Source organism: Platichthys flesus, chromosome 22 (assembly GCF_949316205.1).
Source record: "Platichthys flesus chromosome 22, fPlaFle2.1, whole genome shotgun sequence".
NCBI classification, from domain to species: domain Eukaryota; kingdom Metazoa; phylum Chordata; class Actinopteri; order Pleuronectiformes; family Pleuronectidae; genus Platichthys; species Platichthys flesus.
Genome location: NC_084966.1, coordinates 13,325,838 through 13,347,219, shown reverse-complemented (window position 1 = coordinate 13,347,219; position 21,382 = coordinate 13,325,838). Strand labels below are relative to the sequence as shown.

The window sequence follows — 21,382 nt, the reverse complement described above, 5'->3', positions numbered from 1 at the left end:
GCCATCCGCTGGGCTCTGGCCCAACAATATATATATATATATATATGAGTATATAAAAGCTGGCTCTTTTTGGATCTGTGGGTGAAATTAAGCTGACATGTTGGACGAGCTGGAGCTCCGTCGCTGGCTTTAAAATAAACTCACACCCGGGGTTTTAAGTGCATTTCGCCGCAAAAGTTGCAGCAGTGTTAGCCTCGAAAGCTGTAGCCCCCCCACGATCCCTTTGTTAGTGTGTGTCTGTGTGTGTGTGTGTGTGCGCACGCTCAGAATATATGCCCTGTATGAATAAATATACACATACAATTAAATAGTGTATACACACCTATCTAATGCATGCATTTAAATAATGAACATCTTTATCAGAAGGTGTAGTAGTTTGAAAATTGTGGCTTCAATGAAGAATCACAACAAACAGATACAGAAAGTCTTATCAACTGTGGTGAAATGGGCATAATATGTCCCCTTTAATATTTTGTCATCACTATTTGTTTTTTTTTATACATATCGTCTGTGGGTGGACGATGTCTAGACTTTCTGTTGTCCTGGTGTCAATGGGGAGCTAGTCCAAATGTTTAGGACCAAGGACATCAAACAGTCGTGATTTTGTTGAGTGCCTAGCTCGCTGTGAGGAAGCAGCAGAGAGAGAGAGATTCTTTAAATTTTTTTCAAACCCTTTTTATTTTTTCTAAAAAACTTTATACAAATAAATAAAGAAACGACACAAAAAAGTACTGAAAAAAAGAAATTCATCAAAGCATATTCAAACCTACATATGAGTAAAACCAGCTCATCTCCCTCTACATAATATGAAACTTTCTCAAAGCCCCACATCTCTTTGAAATCCTCCATATTGTTGGTCATCATAAAGAAAACCAGATCAGTTTTTAGTCTTGATGTTATCATTCATTTTAGAATAGATGTTTGCGTCAATTTCACCCAGGTTGTTAATCTTTTTCTCCTGCTGAGATGAATTGCCATTTCAATTGACCAAGATGAAAAAATCTAAAGTTGCCACTTCCTTTTTTCTTCCTTAATGTACTTGTGAGCTAGAATGAAAGTTTGACATGAAAAAACTTGATTAAAAAAAGTTAATAACAGTATTAGAAACCGAAATAGAGGAGACAGCTGCCCTCACTTTGTGAGACAGTGAAAGACTGTCTCCCTCTGTGGACAGAAGGGACAAGCGTCAGCAACTTCTGGATTCATTACAAACACATTGAGGGAAACGGATCCATGTAGGACCCTCGGATGTAGATACCCCCCCCCCCCCCCTCTTAGTTAGAGGTGGATTGTACAGTGTTCTCCACTCAGGCCTCTGAGTTTGCAGCCTCGCAGCAGTAGGCATCTTTTTTTTGGCTAAAAGGTTCATCTTTGCAGATTAACTTCTATTTCAAACACACACACACTTCACATTTCATTAGGGGCTAATTAATACTTAATAAACACCATTAGGCACACATAGTTATAAGCATAGGATAAGTATGAAGAAAAGTAATATGTGTTATAGGCATTGCCTGATGGTGTCTTACATCATGGTGTGAGAAAGGCATCATGGTGTAATCTTTACCTTCTTTTTCAGCCAAGGCAAAACACCCACACTCTCTTGTTTCTCCTCAGATTGTATAAATATTTCAGCTTTGCAACCAGTACATTTGGTATATAGGCGCGGAGGCATAGAAATGGCCCAGCTGAGAAATCAAAGGAATCTTAGACATCAAAGACACTGAGACATTAAAGCAAACTGACAACAATATAGAATTATTTGCCTAATGAAATCCTTTGTAGTTTAAAAGTTTTTTCCCAAATAGATTTTATTCGTTTGAAGGAGTTCCCATTTACTTAAATGGTACTGGATTCGGCTACAATGCTTTTCACCCCTGAACCTCCAAATGGGATCTACATTTGACTATGTTTTAATTCCAGAAAACGACAAAATGTATTTATATATGTTTTTTTAAGTATTTTAACTGTATTGCAGAAGCTTAAATTATACACAAAGGTAAGCTTAAAAACTACGTCTTCATGCAAAATATTAGGTAGTTAAGGATCAGTATTATACTTTTGAGTAAAGCGAATAATTGAGTTGGAAAATCTGATACTGCGAACACAGTTATAAAGGAGCACGTGGCAGAGAAAGCTATACTGGCTGATCTATCTACAGACAGACGTGCTCTAAAGAAAGAGCTACCTGCTATGAACGCAATTCTGAGGGAGCAGATAGCCTCTACTGTCTCTAGGCTGCTTTATCCAAGAGGACTTGTTCAAGATTGAGAAGTCTCTGGACACAGCAAGAGCCAGAGAGGAAGAGTTGGAGAAGAAGCTCAAAGATCTAAAGATGACTATAAATGTGAAGGAGGAAGAAAACTTTTCCCTGAGGGATCTTCAGCTCAAGGACCTGGACAAGGTTATGGTGGAAGACAAGTGGAAGGCGAAATTTGTGGATCTGCAGGAGAACTATGAGGAGAAGAAAGAGGATCTCATGAACCAGATCAGGGAGGCAGAGGAGAAGTTGTCTGCTAAGCAGCAAGACTCAATGGAAAAAGAGAGAAAGATGGATGAAGAATTAAAACACCTGAATCTGCAGAACATCAATCTTCCGGTACGTTTCATTAGATCATTTTAGATTTGAATTATACGGATTGATTTGTTTCATGTGCAGACTTTGAAGAAGAAAATGCTTATGTAAGTTGTCTCTGTCTTTTCAGAAGACCAATGAGCACAGAGATAAGGTCAAGAAGAAGAAGGAGAAGAAGAAGCAGGAAAAGAAAGGGCAACAGGAGAAAAAGAAGAAGGAGAGGAAAAAACTAAAAAAGAGATAGAAGGAATAGCGAGAAGAAGAAGAAGTTGGGAACATGTTTAAATGTTTTAATTTTAAACAACGGAACTCGTCCTAATCGCCTTTCGCATCTTTCCTCTACCTCAAGCACCTCCTCATCCTGACCCCTTAACCCCTTCCTACACCCATCATCTTTTCAAAAAGAACCAACATATATATATCTATCTCTCATCACCTTTGGAATACCTTTCCCCTGAGTATCTGCCTAACCAATGCTAACTACCTTCTATAGACCCTAGTCTTCATTCATTTCATGACAGGTGTTTTAAACACAAAACCAATGACCAGGTACAGCCCCAGCTATGCTGTTACTCACCAGACGGACATGGACGTGTACCCAAGACACAAAGTCAAATCATGTTTATGCACAAAAATAACAAACCAACAGACCCCCCGAGAGAGATACTGTTGCCTATTCCTACCAGGAAAGGTAACGCCAAAAGGTAAATCCCTCTAATTAGTGCCTGATAAGTAATGCAATTAGTCCCACCGATGTAAGCTCAAAGCACTACGTCAGAATCAGACATTCACCCTCTAAAATTATCACACACCCTGGGCAACCAGTACACTATTCCAGGGGAAACTTATCCTACTAGAGGCCTATTACTTTCTCAGGACAGAAAAGAGTGAGAAACAAACCTGGATCTGGATTTCGGACGAGCCCCCACTTGTTACACCTTGGCTCATGTGTGCAACAAGAAACACTGGATGGCACAAAGCTCTGCAGTTACAGTATTTATGCATTTATTCTACAGGAATAATACTACAAAGAGCAAAATACAAAGAAAAGAGTATACCCGGTGAATGAGAGACCAGAGCCCAGTGTGCAGGCCTCTAAAGTAGTGGCCACCCCAGGTGTGCCACATCCCATTGATTACCAAGGTCTGGCTCAGCCTACAGGAGCCTGAAACACAACACAAGCACAGCAGACAACTCCAGGGTTGTCACAAGATGAATGACAGGATGTATGAGGAAGATATAGGGAGGTGGTGGGGAAGGTTAAGAGAGGGGATAAGGGGCATGAGCAAGAAACACAGTAAGAACAGGGGAAAGAAAGAGACAAAAGTTTAAAACAGAAGTTAGAGGAAGAGGAGAAGAAAGCTGGGGAAGGGGGTAATTATGACAGAGGGATACATAAGGATGAAAGATTAACTAAAGGAGATAGAACAGGGAAAGTGTAAAGGTGCAATAATTAAAAGTAAGGCGAGGTATGCAATAGAGGGTGAAAAATGTACAGGGTAGTTCTTAGGGCTAGAGAAGACAAGGCAGGAGAAAAATTATTTTGAGCAAGTGGAGGGAAACATAACGGACCTTGTAGGGATAGTGGAAAGAGTTGAAGAACTTTAGAGAGAGTCATTTAAGAAAGAAGAGGTAGATGTGGAGAGTAGCAGACAGGTGATAGACAAGTTGGAAGATAGACGAAGCGATGATAGGTGTGCGAAGGAGAGATAAGTAATGGAGAGCCAATGACTGGATGTGGCTATTGAATTTAACTTTTAAATATCTCGTCCCATCAGCCACATTATTTCCAGGCCACATCCTCCTATTTATCTGCGATACTGCCGAGACTCCCCAGCCCTGGAATTTATCTAATATTATACTATCCTTGATGTACAATGGCAGATTCATTAATGATACCACCAGCTCATCATTAACTGGCTCTCTAGCATGCACCATCGTTTCTCCAATTTTAAACCCATCCATGAGCCTCTCATTCCCTTTCGGGTGACTCATGGTCTTCTCATTCTTTTTTTCGTCTGCGTCTACACACACAGCTCCCTCACACCTCATCAGCTCCATCGCCGTTGCTTCACCCTCCCCTTCCATCTCTACCATTACGGTTAGCTCCCTCTGATTCCTCTCATTGTTTGTGCAGCTCTTGCTCTGCGTTAACTCCGTGCCGCTCCCGCTAACACCTCCGTGGGTCACAGCGTTTCCACTCACCCGCTCCGTGCTTTCCTCCACCATTGTCGCGAGGTACACTTCCAAACAGACTCAGACACCCCCGCACAGTGCGTCACTGCCACGGGGACACACACACACACTAGACAAGACAATCACAACGCTAAGGTCCAGTTGGATTTACACACAAGAAGAAGAAGAATAGGTAGAAGTAGATAGAAACACCCCAGACGTGTGCTGAGCTTTCTAACAGCATCTTGCAGATGATTATCAAGGACATGTGACCACTGGCTGGAGGGGAGGGTCAAAACTCCTAATCCTTCTATCTACACATTTCATCAATTTAACCAACCAGACATTGTTTTAAACGTATCATTCCCTTTAAGGAGTGTTAGTTTGATCAACTCATGTTAGCAGGGCTGAGGCTAGCTAACGTTAGCTTGTGAGCAGCTCCTCGAGGGACTTACAAACTCTGTACAGCTGGAGCTCAGGCTTCATCACAGCTTCCAGCAGCCTCCTCTGGCAGGAGATTTCCTGCTCTGACCAATCTAACTGCTCCATTCTGTCTTCATACATCGCCACGGTTTCCCCTAACAGTGAGACGATCTCCTCAGCCGCCGCGAATGTACAGAGGCTGTGACTTCACACATCCCCTTCTGTGAGGACAGCTGTATTCCGACACAAGGACTGGTTACCGGCAAAACTCAAGCAGGTTGTTTAGAGAAGGAGGTGGCCCTTAAGAGTGGGGACAAGGATAGGTTCAGACTCGTTTGGCAAGGAGATTAAAGAGGACAAACGACAGTACTTGAAGAAGCTGGAACAACAATGTGCAGCTAACGACTCCTCGTCAGTCTGGAAAGGCCTTCAGGTGATCACCATCTTTAAAACCAAGTCCCCCCCCCCACTGTGTGGAAGACCTTAAACGTGCAAACGACCTGAATGCTTTCTTTTGCAGATTCGACAGACAATGAACCACACCTAACCCTACCCCGCATTTCCTACCCCCCTTCACAGTTATCACACCTCTTCCTCCCACCCTGGACAAAGACACTACCCCCCCCTCCCCACAAAATGGTCCCAGATAGCCCCTTCCCGATGTCAGACACAACCTTGTGCATCACACTGACTCTGGTTCACACACAAACACACATTTTTTAAAATAATAATATTTCATGATTATTAATAATTAGCCAACGTCAAGTCTACTAATAATGCACAACATTAGGAACTAACTGACTTCACCCAAAAACCACTGTATGAGCCAAACCTGTAACACACTGTACTGGTGACCCAGAAAGTGAAGCATTCATTGGATCTACCCTCTATAGGTGAAGAACAGAATAAAGCCCTGATGGCAGATATTACAATGGAGGAAAAAGGGAAAGCAATCTCTAGATTAAAAGCTTATAAAGTGCACGGTATGGATGGCTTCCCATCCGAGTGGTACAAGGCCTTTAAGGACCAAATAGTGCCTATGCTTTTTGACTGCTTCAACTATACACTGAAAGATGTGAACCACCAGGTACATGGATGGAGGCAATCATTTTGGTTATTCCTAAGGAGGGGGAAGACAGAAAATAATGTAGCGCATAAAGGCCAATTTCAGTACTCAATATAGACTTCAAGTTGTATGCATCAATACTAGTAAAAAGGTTAGAGCATATAATAGTAGAACTAGTGGATCCACACCTAACTGGCTTTGTGCGTGAAAGGCAGACACAAGATAATATTAGACGGGTGCTACACTTTATCGATCATGTGAGAATATTGGAGCCACAGTGATTAGTTTAGATGCGGGAAAAGGCATTCGATTCTGATCACTGGAAATATCTGTACTTGGCGTTGAGAAGATTTGGCTTTAAGGATGATTTTATTAACTGTATCAGAACTCTATACTCCTCACCAAACGCCAGAATAAAGATTTATGGACACCTCTCTCCCTTTCCCTTTCTCTTTTTTTCTTAATGAGGGTTGTCTTGTCAATATTCCTATCCCTTCCAGCTTTTCTTAAGGACTTCTTTCCTTGCATGACCTCAGCGGCTGCACTCTCCATCTCTGCGACGGGTATTTGGCCCAAGGTTGTCTTCCTGGTGTAGTTTCTTGGCATGATTGATTTTCTACAATGTTTATGACATTAAAAATAAAAAACATATAATGTAATAGAACACCAGAATATGTTTAAGACTAAACTTAACTTGTGCTCCACAGCATTTGTCCGACTTAACCCCACAGCCACCGTTTTAGAAAAAACATAATCTCTTAGCAATTCAGGCTAATCTTCAGCTAGCATCAATCACATGGTTTTATATGTTGGAAGTTCACCAACATTTATGATACAAGATTTTCTAACTGATTCAATTTGTTTTGACACAACAGTTGACTAAGTTCAAAGCAAGAAAATTTACTTTTACATGCAAAAAACACATTTTTGTGAAATAACATACTGACCCACATTACCCTGCTCTGCCCTAACACTGTGCACCTTCCAATTGAGGCAAATTCTTTCACATTTGCCAATCTTTTTCTCCAAGTCCAGTTGATTTAACTTCTAAGCAAACCCGTTGAAACCATAGACTGTGTTCAGATTAAACTCTTTCAGTGTAAAAGAGCAAAGTGGAGCCGCGGGAGCCTGCTGGGCCCATAACCCAGAGGTCGATGGATCAAAACCATCCTCTGCTAAAGGAATCCTTTATCCTCTCCCATGTTATCTGTTATGTTTACCTTGTCCTTGCCATCTAAACATGATCTCACTTACTGCTGAAAGTGACTAACTTTGGCTTTTTAAGTTAAAAATGTGACAAAATAGACCCAAGAGTTGAAGCCCATAACTTAGCTGATTTTTTTTTCTTATCTCGAGTAAAGCTCTATACTTCCACATGGTGTGTGTTTGAAGTTTTGAATGTTCTTACATGTGTGTCTTAGATTTAATAGTCCTATTCTCGTCAAAGTGGAATTTACATCTAAAAAACTCTTTTTTGTCCGGGTAAAGTTTGTAACAGTAGTTTGGCTGAGCTTAACCCGTAAGAGAATTACTCCACCCACTATACCTTATTCATACATGTGAATACATCGGAGAAAGGTGGACAAAAGCCAACAGCACCTGGTACTCTCAGGCAGTCTCCCATCCAAGTACTAACCAGGACCAACCCTTCTTACCTACCAAGATCAGACGAGATAACTTTATTTACGACACATTGTCAAAATAAATCCTTAACTATTCAATTATGTGGAGCAGAAAGAGGTTAAAACATTCCATACACACACACTCATTTTTTAAAATATTACACTCAGTCTTTAATGCATTTTGCTCGAAAACAAAGCGTTGTTGTCCTCTGAATTGTTTTTGAAAAATTCCATCAAAACTTTCTGATTCTTGTTCATTGAAATACAAAGGACAGGAAATGATTGAAAAGTTCAAAGTAGTGCAAACTCCTATGATCTTTGGTATCATTTCTTTGGAGTCCACTCTCCTTTGAATACATAATGAACTCATCATGTGTACCCGATGTGGCGGTACTGCACTCTACTTACTTGCCAACCGCCTACCATACAAGAAGAAGAGCTTATATTCTTAAGGAAGATGGCAACAGTGAACAGGTTACCAAGAATCACCCAGAACCATCTGCTCCAAAATGAACAACGTTATCCAGGCAGACGTGAGGTGGTAACCATTAAGGGGGGGAGTTCCCTTTGTGAAGAGATAAGCACTCTTATTAAGAAGCTTCAGAAGGACCTTCACTGTATGGAGGAAAAATACAAAGAAGAAAAAGCAGAGAAGGAGATCCTGAAAACATTACTTCATACGCTTATAACCAGCTCCCAAAATGTGCCCTGCATTCAAGAGATCTTAGAGGGATCACTCTGTAAAAAGAAGGAAGAGCTTCTAAAGATTGTAGTATCTACAAAAGAAGTACATTATTAAAGAAAAGAACCAAACTATTCTGTCTCTCAACACAAAGATCACAGAGTTAGAGCACTGCAACAACCAGCTGAAGCAAAAAGCCTGTAACAATTCGCCCTGTTTAAAACCCCAGGGGAAAATTACTACACATTATTTTCAAGGCACGGGTGGATTAGTCCCGCTGCGTACGGCGCGCCGCCTGCCCAACTTATAACAAACGAATACTCCCTGGTTAGACCAATATTCCTGTCATAGGTCCCAAAACACATAAAGCAATATATATATATAAACGAAATAAATCAAGACAAGTTGCGTACGATTATCTGCATTTACCAAACAACAACACCCCACATATCACCTCGACACGTCCCCGCAGACAGAGTCGGACATGAAAACACAAACACGCTATTTATACAAAACCCAAACATCAATATTTCCCCACCCCCGGATCATAACATAACCGTCAAACAATCAATACTTCCCCACCCCAAGTTCATCACATAATCCCGAAGCGACGTCCCCCCCAAACAAAAGATAAGCAGGTGTGGCGTGGTGAGTTGTCGCAAACCGTCCCAACAGTGTCCACGATGTCCTCACCCCTTCCAGGAGCCCAGAAAATGTTCAATTCTTGCCGTAATCCCTTAAAAGTCCCTCAGGCAATAATCCCGCTTCTTCAGGAAATCCCATGAAGGTTGTAAGTGGTCTCCGATCCCTCGAACCTCTGGTCGCTCCGCCAACCCGCACCAAAAACAAAAGAACCCCCCCCCGGGACGTCACTTCCCCCATATTTATCCTATTTGCCGTTACAGAAACCCAAATGTACATCATAACACATATAATTTGCAAATACATACAAAGATCCCTTCCCTCATCCTTACAATTTGAAGGCGACTGACTCATGAAATATGTACATTTTCTTGATACATAAAGTGCACTTAGGTGACCTTTACAAGCCTTCTTTCCTTCACAGCCTGTCGAGAGCCACCCAGTTGACTTTGACCAGGAAAGGCTCCTCCACAGACAAATCCATAACCTCAAAGAGCAGCTTCAAATGGAGATATCTGATAATGATGAAAATATCTCAGAGTATGAACAAAAGATATCCAAGGACAAACAAAAGTGATCTGGGTATGAACAGAAGATCTCCGAGGATAAACAAAAGATCTCTGTTTATGAAAGGAAAATCCAGGTCCTCAAAGAGCAGCTTCAAATGGAGCTGAGGAAGTCTGTGGCTTCTGCGGATGTTATCAAAGTCATGGAGATGGAGCACCAGAACTCTGTTTCTACTATAGAACAATTTATAAATACTTGCAGAGTTAAGAACTGGAAGCTAATAGGATTAAAGGAAGTCAATCCATTCAATGAAAACATGTCACAGAAGATCTCTGGATATGACCAGAGGATCTCACAGGATGAACAGAAGGTCTTGCAGGACAAAGACCATGAATTAAAATTCTCGGACCATTAGCCAAAGGTCTAAAATCATGAGATGAAGGACTCAGAGAGGACACATTCCTGGGATGATTACTCTAAATCATGGGACCTTGAACCTGATGTCTCAGACAATGAGGTGCCAGAGACCCGAAACCGGTTGGACACAGAATTTAATATATCAGACCTTGAAACTGATGTCTCGGATGATGAACCAGAGGTCAAAGTTGATGAACCAGAGGGCACTGATTCATTGGACCTTAAATCTGATTTCTCAGACAATGACTTAGAGGTTTCAGATCATATTCTAAAGGTCTCAAATGTTGAGCCAAAGGTCTTAATACATAAACCACCCATCCAACCCCAAAGGCCAAAGGTCTTAAATGATGAACCAGAGGTCTCAGGAGATGAATCAGAAGTCTCAGGAGATGCATCAGAGGTCTCAGATGATGAATCAGAAGTCTCAGGAGATGAATCAGAGGTCTCAGTTGAGGAACCAGAGGTCGAAGTTGATGAAAAACCAGAGACCAAAAAGAACAAAAAAGGGTGGAAAAGATTTCTACATTACCTCAAACCATGGAAGTGGGCGAAAAGAAATAGAATTTGAGCAAAAGTCGGAAGAAGCCTTTGGGGGGGATGTGACGAGTTACATCTTCAAGTATCTCCAGCCACTTTCACCTCCTCTTTGAGGACCTTGACCTGTCTTACATGATGCTTGCTGCTCTGGGTTTGTACCCTCATGGTTGATGCACTTATGGTAACTCGCATTGGATTAAAACGTCAGCTCAATGACATGAAAAATATAACATGTAATATAATAACATGGAATGACTGCAAATCTTAATGTCACTAGATGCTCTGACTGTGCTTCTGTGGATTTTCTCTGTGTGCTCTTACAAATGATTCAATATTTTTTTAATCGATAAAAAAATGAAATGTATATTATGTAAATTCCTGTATTGACACTTGTTGGTCACTGTTTAAAAAGTTCAGGCAAATATCCATGTACATTGATATGGATGGGACAATTAAAGGCTGCACTAGTTGTAGAAGCTTCCCTGTGATAAAAAGCTAAGTCTATTTATTGAAGAAACACTGTGTGAAAGATCAGACATATATTCACAAAATGAGCCACAGAATCTGTTTAAAAGAGAGGTAAACCAAATTGTTGAAAAAGAGAGCATATGAAAATCCATTGCATGATGCCACCTCTCTGGCAGGCTCACAAAGGAACCCAGAATAAAAGTCTCAGATTGATCTCAATCTTTTAACTGAGACAAGTTCTACTTCTTCTTCTTTGTTTGGTTTATTGGAAGATGGCAACCAACGTCGAGGTGAACTAGTGCCATCCACTGGATCTGCCTCTTCTTCCTCCGCTTCACTCATGTTGTGCAATAATAGGTAGACTTGATGTTGGCTTATTATTAATAATCATAAAATATGATTGTTAAAATAAACATATTTATAAAAATTGTACAATTATTAATTAATGCGATTAAGTTATCAATTAAGAATAATGCAATTTTTAATGAAATAACAGTGCAATTATCAATTAAGAATAATACAATTTGTAGTTATAATTTATAAAAGATGGGGCAATCAAACTGTAAAGATCAGTCTCATTTAGATCTAGTTTAATTAGAAATCCTGATATTTACTATTAAGATTAGGTAATGAACAGTGAAGGTTATGGAGTTCTTGGCAGTGTAGAGGTTAGCAAGATTCACCAATGCAACATTAATGGAAAAACATTTGTGAAAAAAATATTTTGATTGAAACAGAGTAAGTGGTTTTTGAGTTAGAATTTAAAATCTATAAGAAAAGTGAAACATAACTATAAACTTTATGCAAAAGAAAAAAGAGACTTTCAGACCTTGAACTTCTGAAACAACGACCTCTAGTGGAAGCTCAGTGTTTGGTTGGCAGTTGTGAGAGCTTTCATGTGTTTATGAGATTTGATTTGTTCTGAATGTGACTGGATCACACACACATATCTCAGATGTAAAACTATGTATTCTTGCCATGTGTTTAAAATCACAGCAGCATCATAAAGTACCTTGGTTACCAGCTCCACATGAACATGAAGACCAGAATGCATTACACAAACTTGTTTCAAGCCAAAAGGAAAACAACCTAAAGCCCCTTTTGAAAACTAGATTTATTCCAAATTTAAAATCTTTAAATATTTGTCCACCAGTGACGGGTGAAATATTTGTTCTATCCCGCTCAAAACGCAAATTCACTTTCACAGATGCTAATGACGTTGAACTGTTGATAGGAGAAGTTATAATGAACCATTCATTCATTCTGATCTTTAAGCTGCATCCAATTGCCAACATGAGAAAATGTTAATTCTTAAATTTGTCCAATCCTCCACTCATGTTTAAGAAAATATAAAATTCCTGGACCTGCTCTAAATCTATTGGTTCTTCACTTTGTCCTCATTCCTCTTCCCTTCACAAATATGTCATGGAAATCGGTGAAGCAGTTTAATAGTAATCCTGTAATGTAAAAAAAAAAGCAACCGAGAGGATAAAGACGGTCCAATGAGAGACATGGCCGAGATTCGGGTGAGTTCAATTAATGAATAGAAAAAAGGACGCTGTCTTACCAAATATCTAGTTCCACGGGGGGAGGGGGGGGGGGGAGATGGTGAGAGACAATGAGAAAGTATTCAGCATTCAATATTTTTACCACACTAGGAGCAAGTTTATGGTTTCTCTCCTGTATGAATCTTCATATGTAAAGTTAGACTGCCCTTTGTGCTAAATGTTTTACCACAGTCAGAGCAACTAAATGGTTTCTCTCCTGTATGAATCCTCCTTGGACGTGTACCCAAGACAGTCAAATCATGTTTATGCACAAAAATAAACAAAAATAACAAACCAACAGACCCCCAGAGAGAGATACTGTTGCTTATTCCTACCAGGAAACGTATTGCCAAAGGTAAATCCCTCTAATTAGTGCCTGATAAATAATGCAATTAGTCCCACCAATGTAAGCTCAAAGTACTACATTCACACTCTAAAGTTATCACACACCCTGGGCAACCAGTACACTATTCCAGGGGAAACGTATCCTACTAGAGGCCTATTACTTTCTCGGGACAGAAAAGGGTGAGAAAAAAACCTGGATCTGGATTTCGGACGAGCCCCCACTCGTTACACCTTGGCTCATGTGTGCAACAAGAAACACTGAATGGCACAAAGCTCTGCAGTTCCAGTATTTGTGTATTTATTCTACAGGAATAATACTACAAAGAACAAAATACAAAGAAAACCTCCACATGCCCATGTTGAGGTAGACCCGGTGAATGAGAGACCAGAGCCCAGTCTGCAGGCCCATTAAGTAGTGGGCCCCCAGGTGTGCCACATCCCCACTGATCACCAGAGACCGACTCCGCCTACAGGAGCCTGAAACACAACACACACAGCAGACAACTCCAGGGTTGTCACAAGATGAATGACATGATGTATAAGGAAGATATAGGGAGGTGGTGGGGAAGGTTGAAAGAGGGGATAAGGGGCATGAGCAAGAAACACAGTAAGAACAGGGGAAAGAATGAGAGAGAAAAAAAGTTAAAACAGGAGTTAGAGGTAGAGGAGAAGAAAGCTGGGGAAGGGGTAATTGTGACAGAGGGATGCATAAGGATGAAAGATGAACTAAAGGAGATAGAGCAGGGAATGTGAAAAGGTGCAATAATTATAAGTAAGGCGAGGTATGCAATAGAGGGTGAAGAATGTACAGGGTATTTCTTAGGGCTAGAGAAGACAAGGCAGGAGAAAATTTATTTTGAGCCAGTGGAGGGAATGGGAAGGGAAAAATGAACGGACCTTGTAGGGATAGTGGAAAGAGTTGAAGAATTTTATATAGAGTTATATAAGAAAGAAGAGGTAGATGAGGAGAGTAGCAGACAGGTGATGGACAAGATGGAAGATAGACTGAGCGATGAGAATAGAGAGTTGTGCGAAGGACAGATAAGTAATGGAGAGCCAATAACTGGATGTGGCTAATGATTTAACTTTTAAATATCTCGTCCCATCTGCCACATTAGTTCCAGGCCACATCCTCCTCTTTATCAGAGATACTGCCGAGACTCCGCAGCCCTGGAGTTTATCTAATATACTATCCTTGATATAAAATGGCAGATTCATAAATGATACCACCAGCCTATCATTAACTAGCTCTCTAGCATGCACCATCGTTTCTCCAATTTTAAACCCATCCATGAGCCTCTCGGGTGACTCATGGTCATTTCATATTTTTTCCCCCGTCCATGTGTCTACACGCCAGCAGCCCTCCACACAGCTCCCTCACGCACCTCATCAGCTCCATCGACGTTGCTTCATCCTCGCCTTCCATCTCTACCATTACGGTTAGCTCCCTCTCATTCCCTTGTTTCTGCAGCTCTTGCTCTGCCTTTAACTCCGTGCCTCTCCCGCTATCACCTCCGTGGGTCACCGCGTTTCCACTCACCCGCTCCGTGCTTGCCTCCGCCATTGTCGCGAGGTACACTTCCAAACAGGCATCAGACACCCCCGCACAGTGCGTCACTGCCGTAGGGGGACACAAACACACTAGACAAGACAATCACAACGCTAACGTCCGGTTGGATTTACACATAAGAAGAATAGGTAGAAGTAGATCGAGTAGAAGAAAAATCTGGGATGTGGTGGTAGATCTGGTGAAGGGGAGAGCCCAGTGTGCAGCCCTCTTAAATACTGGTCAGCACAGGTGTGCCATATCATTGCTGATTACTAAGGTCTGACTCCGCCTGCAGGAACCTGAAACACACACAAGCACAACACCACAGCAGCACAACTCCAGGGTTGTCACACAATATTATGATAAAATTGCACCTTAATTTTTATTTTCTGCACATTTCCCCTGATTCATTTACATGTATAAATAGGTATTGTGGGTGAAATCATTCGCTAACAGACTTACCACGCTGAACACGCCCATTGAGGTCGTCACAGTGAGATGGCAAGAGCAGTGAAAGAAGCCAAACTTAAGTGTCTATTCCACAAGTAAAATAAGTTTCTACGTCAATGTATTGTCAGTTTTTCGTTTGTTCGAAAAGAAGAGTTTATTATTTTAAACAATCCTCGGACAGATCTTGCTGTTTGGGGGAAATTTCGATTTTTTTTGTTTAACCTCGAAAGACGGACAGCATGGCGACAAACGAGAAGGAGCAGACAGACGTAAAAACAATCACGGACAGAGCAAGAGGAGGAGATGAAAGAAGTGAAGTGAAGGACGGACAACAAGAGAACAGACAGGAAAATGCCAGTGAGAGGGCACACGGACCAAACACTTCCACCGCTGGTCAAACGAGGCACAGAGGAAAAATAGGCGGAGAGGAGCAACGAGGGGAGAGAACAGGAGGTCTCATTTAGAACCGTTGCGGGGGCTGAAACGTGCGTACGCCACTTCTCACGCAAACGTTGCGTATTTCCACGCAAACTCTGACCCATGCATACGAACGTTTTGGAGAGGGGAAAGTGGCGACACAGACGTGAGGTGGTGAACTGAAGTCAGAGTATTGATCCACTTCATCATTTACAATAAATCAACAGCTTAGTTTTGCTCGAGCGACATGTCTGTTCCACTCGAACCTTTGAATTTAAACATAACTTGCAGCAAATTACGTTTAGATTCCATTTAACCGTGGAGTTACGGAGCCGAGTCATTCATAGGTTTTAATAATATCTTCTAACACTGCGTGTATCATCAAATCACTGCAGTTTGACTGTGCCATCAGGCTCACGGAGCGCACTGGAGATCACTTACAGGAAATGAAGAAACTTTCCAAATAATATCCCAGAGATATTTCGTTCGGTTATTTCCACCGCTTGCTCCCTTGTTAGCAAACTGACTCCCAGCTCTGCACTTTCCTCCAGCCATCCTCTTGAAAAGTTTCTCCTTAGATGTATGTTAGTTTCCTATGATCTGGTCTGGCTATGATTTGGCCTGAGTCATCAAAGCACCCTGTCTGAAGTTATTTGTAAACTCAACTAAACTGTACAATGTGCAAGGTTTTCTTTATGTAAAGTTAATTTAAGACAGAAATAGAGTATCAAACGCAAATATAAGCATGTAAATATCAAGTTTTGCTAAGATATCTTGTAATTATTTCAGAGGAGCGTGACTCTGGATCAGTTCAAAGAGCTCCACTTGTTTGCTGAGCTTTCGACCACTTCTCAGAGTCTTCTTCAGTGAACTCAAATAGCTGTGGCCTCATCAGGTGAGCTAAGGTTGTAATGTTGGTCTTGAGATAGTATATTTTAATTATACGCTGAAAAATTAACTTAGTGTTTAAATCATAAAGCTGAGAAAAACATCACCTGGAAAAACCCTCTACTCCCTGTTAATAAATGTAACCTCGTAACTTTCCCTCTGTAGGTGTTGCAGTGTCTGATGACAGGTCATCAATACTTTAGTTTAATGACAGACACTGATCAAGTTGATGCAGCTACAGAGCTCATTTGTATGACTCAAACAAGTAGCTGCAATAAAGCAGGAGAAGCTGAGCTACTGGAAAACAAAGCTTCTGACAGAACATGGAGGAGAGTTCTTCTGGTAGTGGACTTTACTCAGGTTCACATCATTTGGAGAGCAGCTCCATCTGTTGGCTGCCTGAGGTTACTACAGCACAGTATGGTTACATGATGTGAAGCCGGAATTGTCATTTTTCTAAGCAACTGTCACTTTTATATTTAGCAAGGAAAGACACAAGGTAATGCGATAAATATAACAACTAAGGCAGACATTTTAAAAAGTATGGTATATACAGTAATGACGATATTGCTGAACATCATGTTACATGATGCATGTGTGTAGGTAGGAGTAGGCTACCCCTTCACAGAGTTTTAAGCTATGTTTTATAATATTTGATGTTTTGATATTTACTAACTTCTTAATCTGAACATTGTAAGATGACATCTAATATTGCTCAATCTATCTAGACTCCCTGTAGTTAAGAACTCTGTCTCTACATATTTTTGGACAGTGGTGATGAATGATGAGGAAACAGCTCTTTGTGGAAAGACGTGTGTGGCTCTTAAAAGAGCCTTTTACCAGGATGGACATGTTTCACAGTGAGGACAAATCACTTCTTCTTGGCTGCTGTCTTCTTCGCTTTGGGTTTGGCGACCTTCTTCGCGGGGGACTTCTTGGCAGCAGGCGCCTTTTTCACCACCTTCTTGGGGCTCTTCGCCACCTTCTTGGGAGTCCTCGCCACCTTCTTGGAGCTCTTGGTGGGCTTCTTGGCCGCTGCTGGTTTAGCCACCTTCTTCGGGGACTTTTTAGCGGCTGCTGGCTTCTTGGCTGCCGCTGACTTGGGCTTTTTAGCCACTGCGGGTTTCTTGGCGGCGGGCTTCTTGGCTTTGGGAGCGGCCTTCTTCACTGCCTCTTTCTTGCTCATCTTGAACGAGCCGGTGGCCCCGGTTCCCTTGGTCTGGGTTTCCCGCTGACAACCAGCTTCTTGATGGTGGTGTTGACGCGGGAATTGTTCTTCTCCACATCGTAGCCTCCGGCAGCCATAGCCTTCTTGAGGGCGGACACGGACGCGCCACTGCGCTCCTTGGACGCGGACACGGCCTTCACGATGAGCTCACTGACGCTGGGGCCGGCGGTCTTCGGTTTCACGACCTTCTTCTTGGCCGCTTTAACCTTGGCGGCGGCTGGTGCTGGAGCTGGAGCGGCTTCTGCCATCTTTCTCTTTGCGTGTAGTTCAACGACGAACTAACGGAGTGAGTTACAGGACTGATGAAGAGTCCTGATCGGGAGGCGGTACTTGAACACACCATGAGAACCGTGGAGACTCAATCGAGCCGTGGCTCCCGTGTACAGTGTGAACGCACAGACACTTGTGTTTTCTCTTCACTGATAAACGAGTAAAAACTCAGTGGGTGAGCGGTGCTGGAGGCTGACAGTGAGGAAGCAGGTAGCGGACTTATTTGTCTTCATGTTGAAGTCATGAAGAGCTCTGATGCTCTCTGCATTTGGTCGGTGGAGCCTCCGAACACGACCAGTTCACCGCGGTGAGCAGCGCTGCTCAGCGGCTTTTCCCACTAGTTTCTCTCCTAAAATGAGTTCAAAAGCACCACAGCTCCACCAAAACCCGTTTCCTAGCTGCTCCACATGTTTGTTCAGAGACACCGAGTGAAAACAAGCACCTGTTGAGGATCTCTTAGTAATAAAGTCAAGTAATTGTGCAGGCAGCAAACACACCGCTGATGGCCGAGGCTCCTGGTGAAGTTGAGCCAGACTTCCTATCAGAGCCGTGAATTTTTAATCCTGAGGAAGCTTGAGAGTCATTATAGAAGTAGGGCTACATTTCATATCCATGTTCAATTTGTCAATATTCACCTCAAGCAAGGATTAAATTAATATTGGGGCACATTTCTCTCATTTAACACCAAAAGTAAACAGGTTACATCATTTAATTTCCAGAAAATGTTTAAGCTGTAAATTAGTTTGAGAATTTCTCTACTTAGTAAATACAAACTTTTGCTCATCATAGTAACACTGGGATACATGTTTTTGTATATTATGATCATTATTATTTGTGTAAAATAATCATTTAAACATGACAAACGTTTCTGAAAAACGATTTGACCCGTGTGTGAGCACTCTCTGTTAACCTGTCAATATGTTACCTACTGGTCTAAAGATCAAGTCTTCTCAGACTTTTATAGCCAATAACACATTCATATTACAATTTAAGGCCTTAGTGTCAACAAACTCTGTGTTTATCCAGAATGTACACACGTGTGCAGTATGTGAAAGTGTTTGTGTACATTGTAGAATGTAAACATGTCATTTTAACCATTCAAACAGACTTTAATTACATATTACTTTATATAAAAACACTATTGATTAAAAAAAAAAAAAAAAAAAAAACCTTCACTCAACCCCATCCAAGCCCATGGCATAACCAAAATAACAGTGTTGTTGTTGATCTCATCGTTTTTAAATCATGAATCAAAGGTACGATAGCAAAGACAAATTTGAGAGATGTTCACTCTGCCCAGAAGTTTGTTGAGCTTGTTAAGACTGAAATCTATACTATGCATGTGTGCGTGTCTGTGGAGATGGCTCTGAAAGTCAACTTTAAACAAAAGCAGTTTGTTAGACGGGGGTGGGGGTAGGGGCAGTTTGGGAAGAATATGTGGGAAATATGTAGCCCTCACACGGTGACTTTTAGTAACCTTTGCTGCTTAGTGTTAATGTGGAAGCTGGTTCAAATGTGTGTGCGTCACATCGCTGTTCAAACTTGCAGCTGTCTAATAAGGCCTACTGTGAGAACTTTGAATCTGTGACATTCATTACGCTGTACTTTTACTTGTTCTCATACTTAACTTTTTATATTAAAGCATACCTCCCTTAGCTTCCACACAGAGTTCATGCAGCTGGCCCAGCTTCGGGAGGGCAGATAGGCAAGGCGTTGTTTTGTCTGGAGATGGTGCATGCTTACTGAAGACTCACAAGGCGTCATATTAGTAAATACTTGTTGAAATTAGACCAGACCGGCTCTTCTCATATTCGGGATAAACCAACATGTTGACAAGCTCCCCGTCGTTGTGGACGGCTACAGGTTACGGGGGATGAAAATACAATGTTAAGGATGCCCCCACATAACCATTACCATTTTATTCAATGTCCATATCTGCAAACAAAACCAGATGAATATAGTAAAACAGAATCCAGCAGAATGTCAGATTGTAATCAACAACACTTTCAAGCATACATGAGGTGCTTTTAAAACTGGTCAGTATCCAATGATGCAAAATGAAAGGTGAACATAGTCACACTGTCAGCCCGGACTTATAATAAATGTCCATAACACTTTCAAAAACAGTTCCACACAAGCATCAAGTGCTTACACTGCTGGACACTGCACTAACACGTTTGGTTGGGGGTTGTGTTTTAGATTAAAAGCTATTTAAGTAGTTAACAAACACACAAACCGTACTTGGTTACATACTTGGTCACTTAGGTTACAATTTTTATTCCAATAATGTTATGGAGGGTTTTAATAGCTGGGGTCCAAAGGACTCAAAGGATAAACTATTTCAATGTGAGGCTAACAGGAGGGCTAAGTGAGACATTGTGAGCTGAGTCTTTGTGTGACCATTGTTTTTCATTCAAGGCTGCTCAATATTCATACTTTGACTAAGTACTTCCACAATCAGTCCTAATGATACTCTTATTTCTAACCAAGCCTTTTTCACCGGCACTATTCCTACTTGATGGAAACGTGCTACAGTCCTACTGCTACACAAAACTGAGAAAGTGTCAGACTTTAATATCTGCCGTCCTACATCCACACCTGTGGAGGCGCTAGCGCACCATAGACGTATTTATCAGCGGCCATGAGAATCCACAGAGGAGGAAGACGGCTGCCTCTGTCTTCTAATAGGTCCTCATTCTGGCTATGATTAGCTGTGTTTCCGCGTAGCAGTGCATTGACTAGATCTCATCTTACTGAAGAAAGATGTCTGGACGAGGAAAGGGAGGAAAGGGGCTCGGTAAAGGAGGCGCAAAGCGTCACCGCAAAGTTCTCCGTGATAACATCCAGGGCATTACCAAGCCCGCCATCCGCCGCCTGGCTCGCCGTGGCGGAGTGAAGCGTATCTCCGGTCTGATCTACGAGGAGACCCGCGGCGTGTTGAAGGTTTTCCTGGAGAACGTGATCCGCGATGCTGTCACCTACACCGAGCACGCCAAGAGGAAGACCGTCACCGCCATGGACGTGGTGTATGCTCTGAAGAGACAGGGCCGCACTCTCTACGGCTTCGGCGGATAAACTCACTTTCCAACAGCTCAACAACACAACGGCTCTTTTAAGAGCCACACACCGAGTCAATGAGAGCTCACATCCTCCGCTCAACAACAAGTCGTTCTCCGAGTAGATGTCTTACAATGTCAAGATTTCAAAGTTATTTAATATCAAAACATCACATAACAATTACTAATCGTAGTTTCCTCTTTAATTTCTAAACGTAGAAGTGACCCTTAAAAACAGTTTATATTAAACTGTTATCTCTTTATACACATGCATGTGTGTGTGTATATATACTGTAGTAACACCAGGCAGCCAACAGATAGAACTGCTCTCCAGATATGTGAACTGGAACAACGTCCACTACCAGTTGAACTCTTCTACATGTCCTGTCAGAAGCTTTGTTTTCCAGTAGCTCAGCTTCTCCTGTTTTATTGCAGATTCTGATCTGTTCTGAGTTTTGAAAATGAGCTCTGTAGCTGCATCAACTTGATCAGTTGAACACTAAGTTAAATATCAGAGT

General features: G+C 41.7%; 1 protein-coding gene across 3 annotated transcripts in view; it reads left to right on the top strand.

Annotated features, from left to right (window-relative positions):
- The first annotated feature begins 18,663 nt into the window (after positions 1 to 18,663).
- The window catches only part of LOC133933460 (histone H4-like), a 111,951-nt gene continuing 109,232 nt past the window's right edge, over positions 18,664 to 21,382 (top strand). The window contains exons 1-2 of one of the 3 annotated variants that reach the window (XM_062380578.1): positions 18,664 to 18,672; positions 20,572 to 20,907. In XM_062380578.1, the coding sequence (XP_062236562.1) occupies positions 18,664 to 18,672; positions 20,572 to 20,883 (321 nt within the window). In that variant the 3' untranslated portion in view covers positions 20,884 to 20,907. Of the gene's footprint in view, positions 18,673 to 19,733; positions 19,746 to 20,552; positions 20,908 to 21,382 lie in introns of those variants that run through there. The other 2 variants (XM_062380576.1, XM_062380575.1) reach the window with 2 other exon arrangements.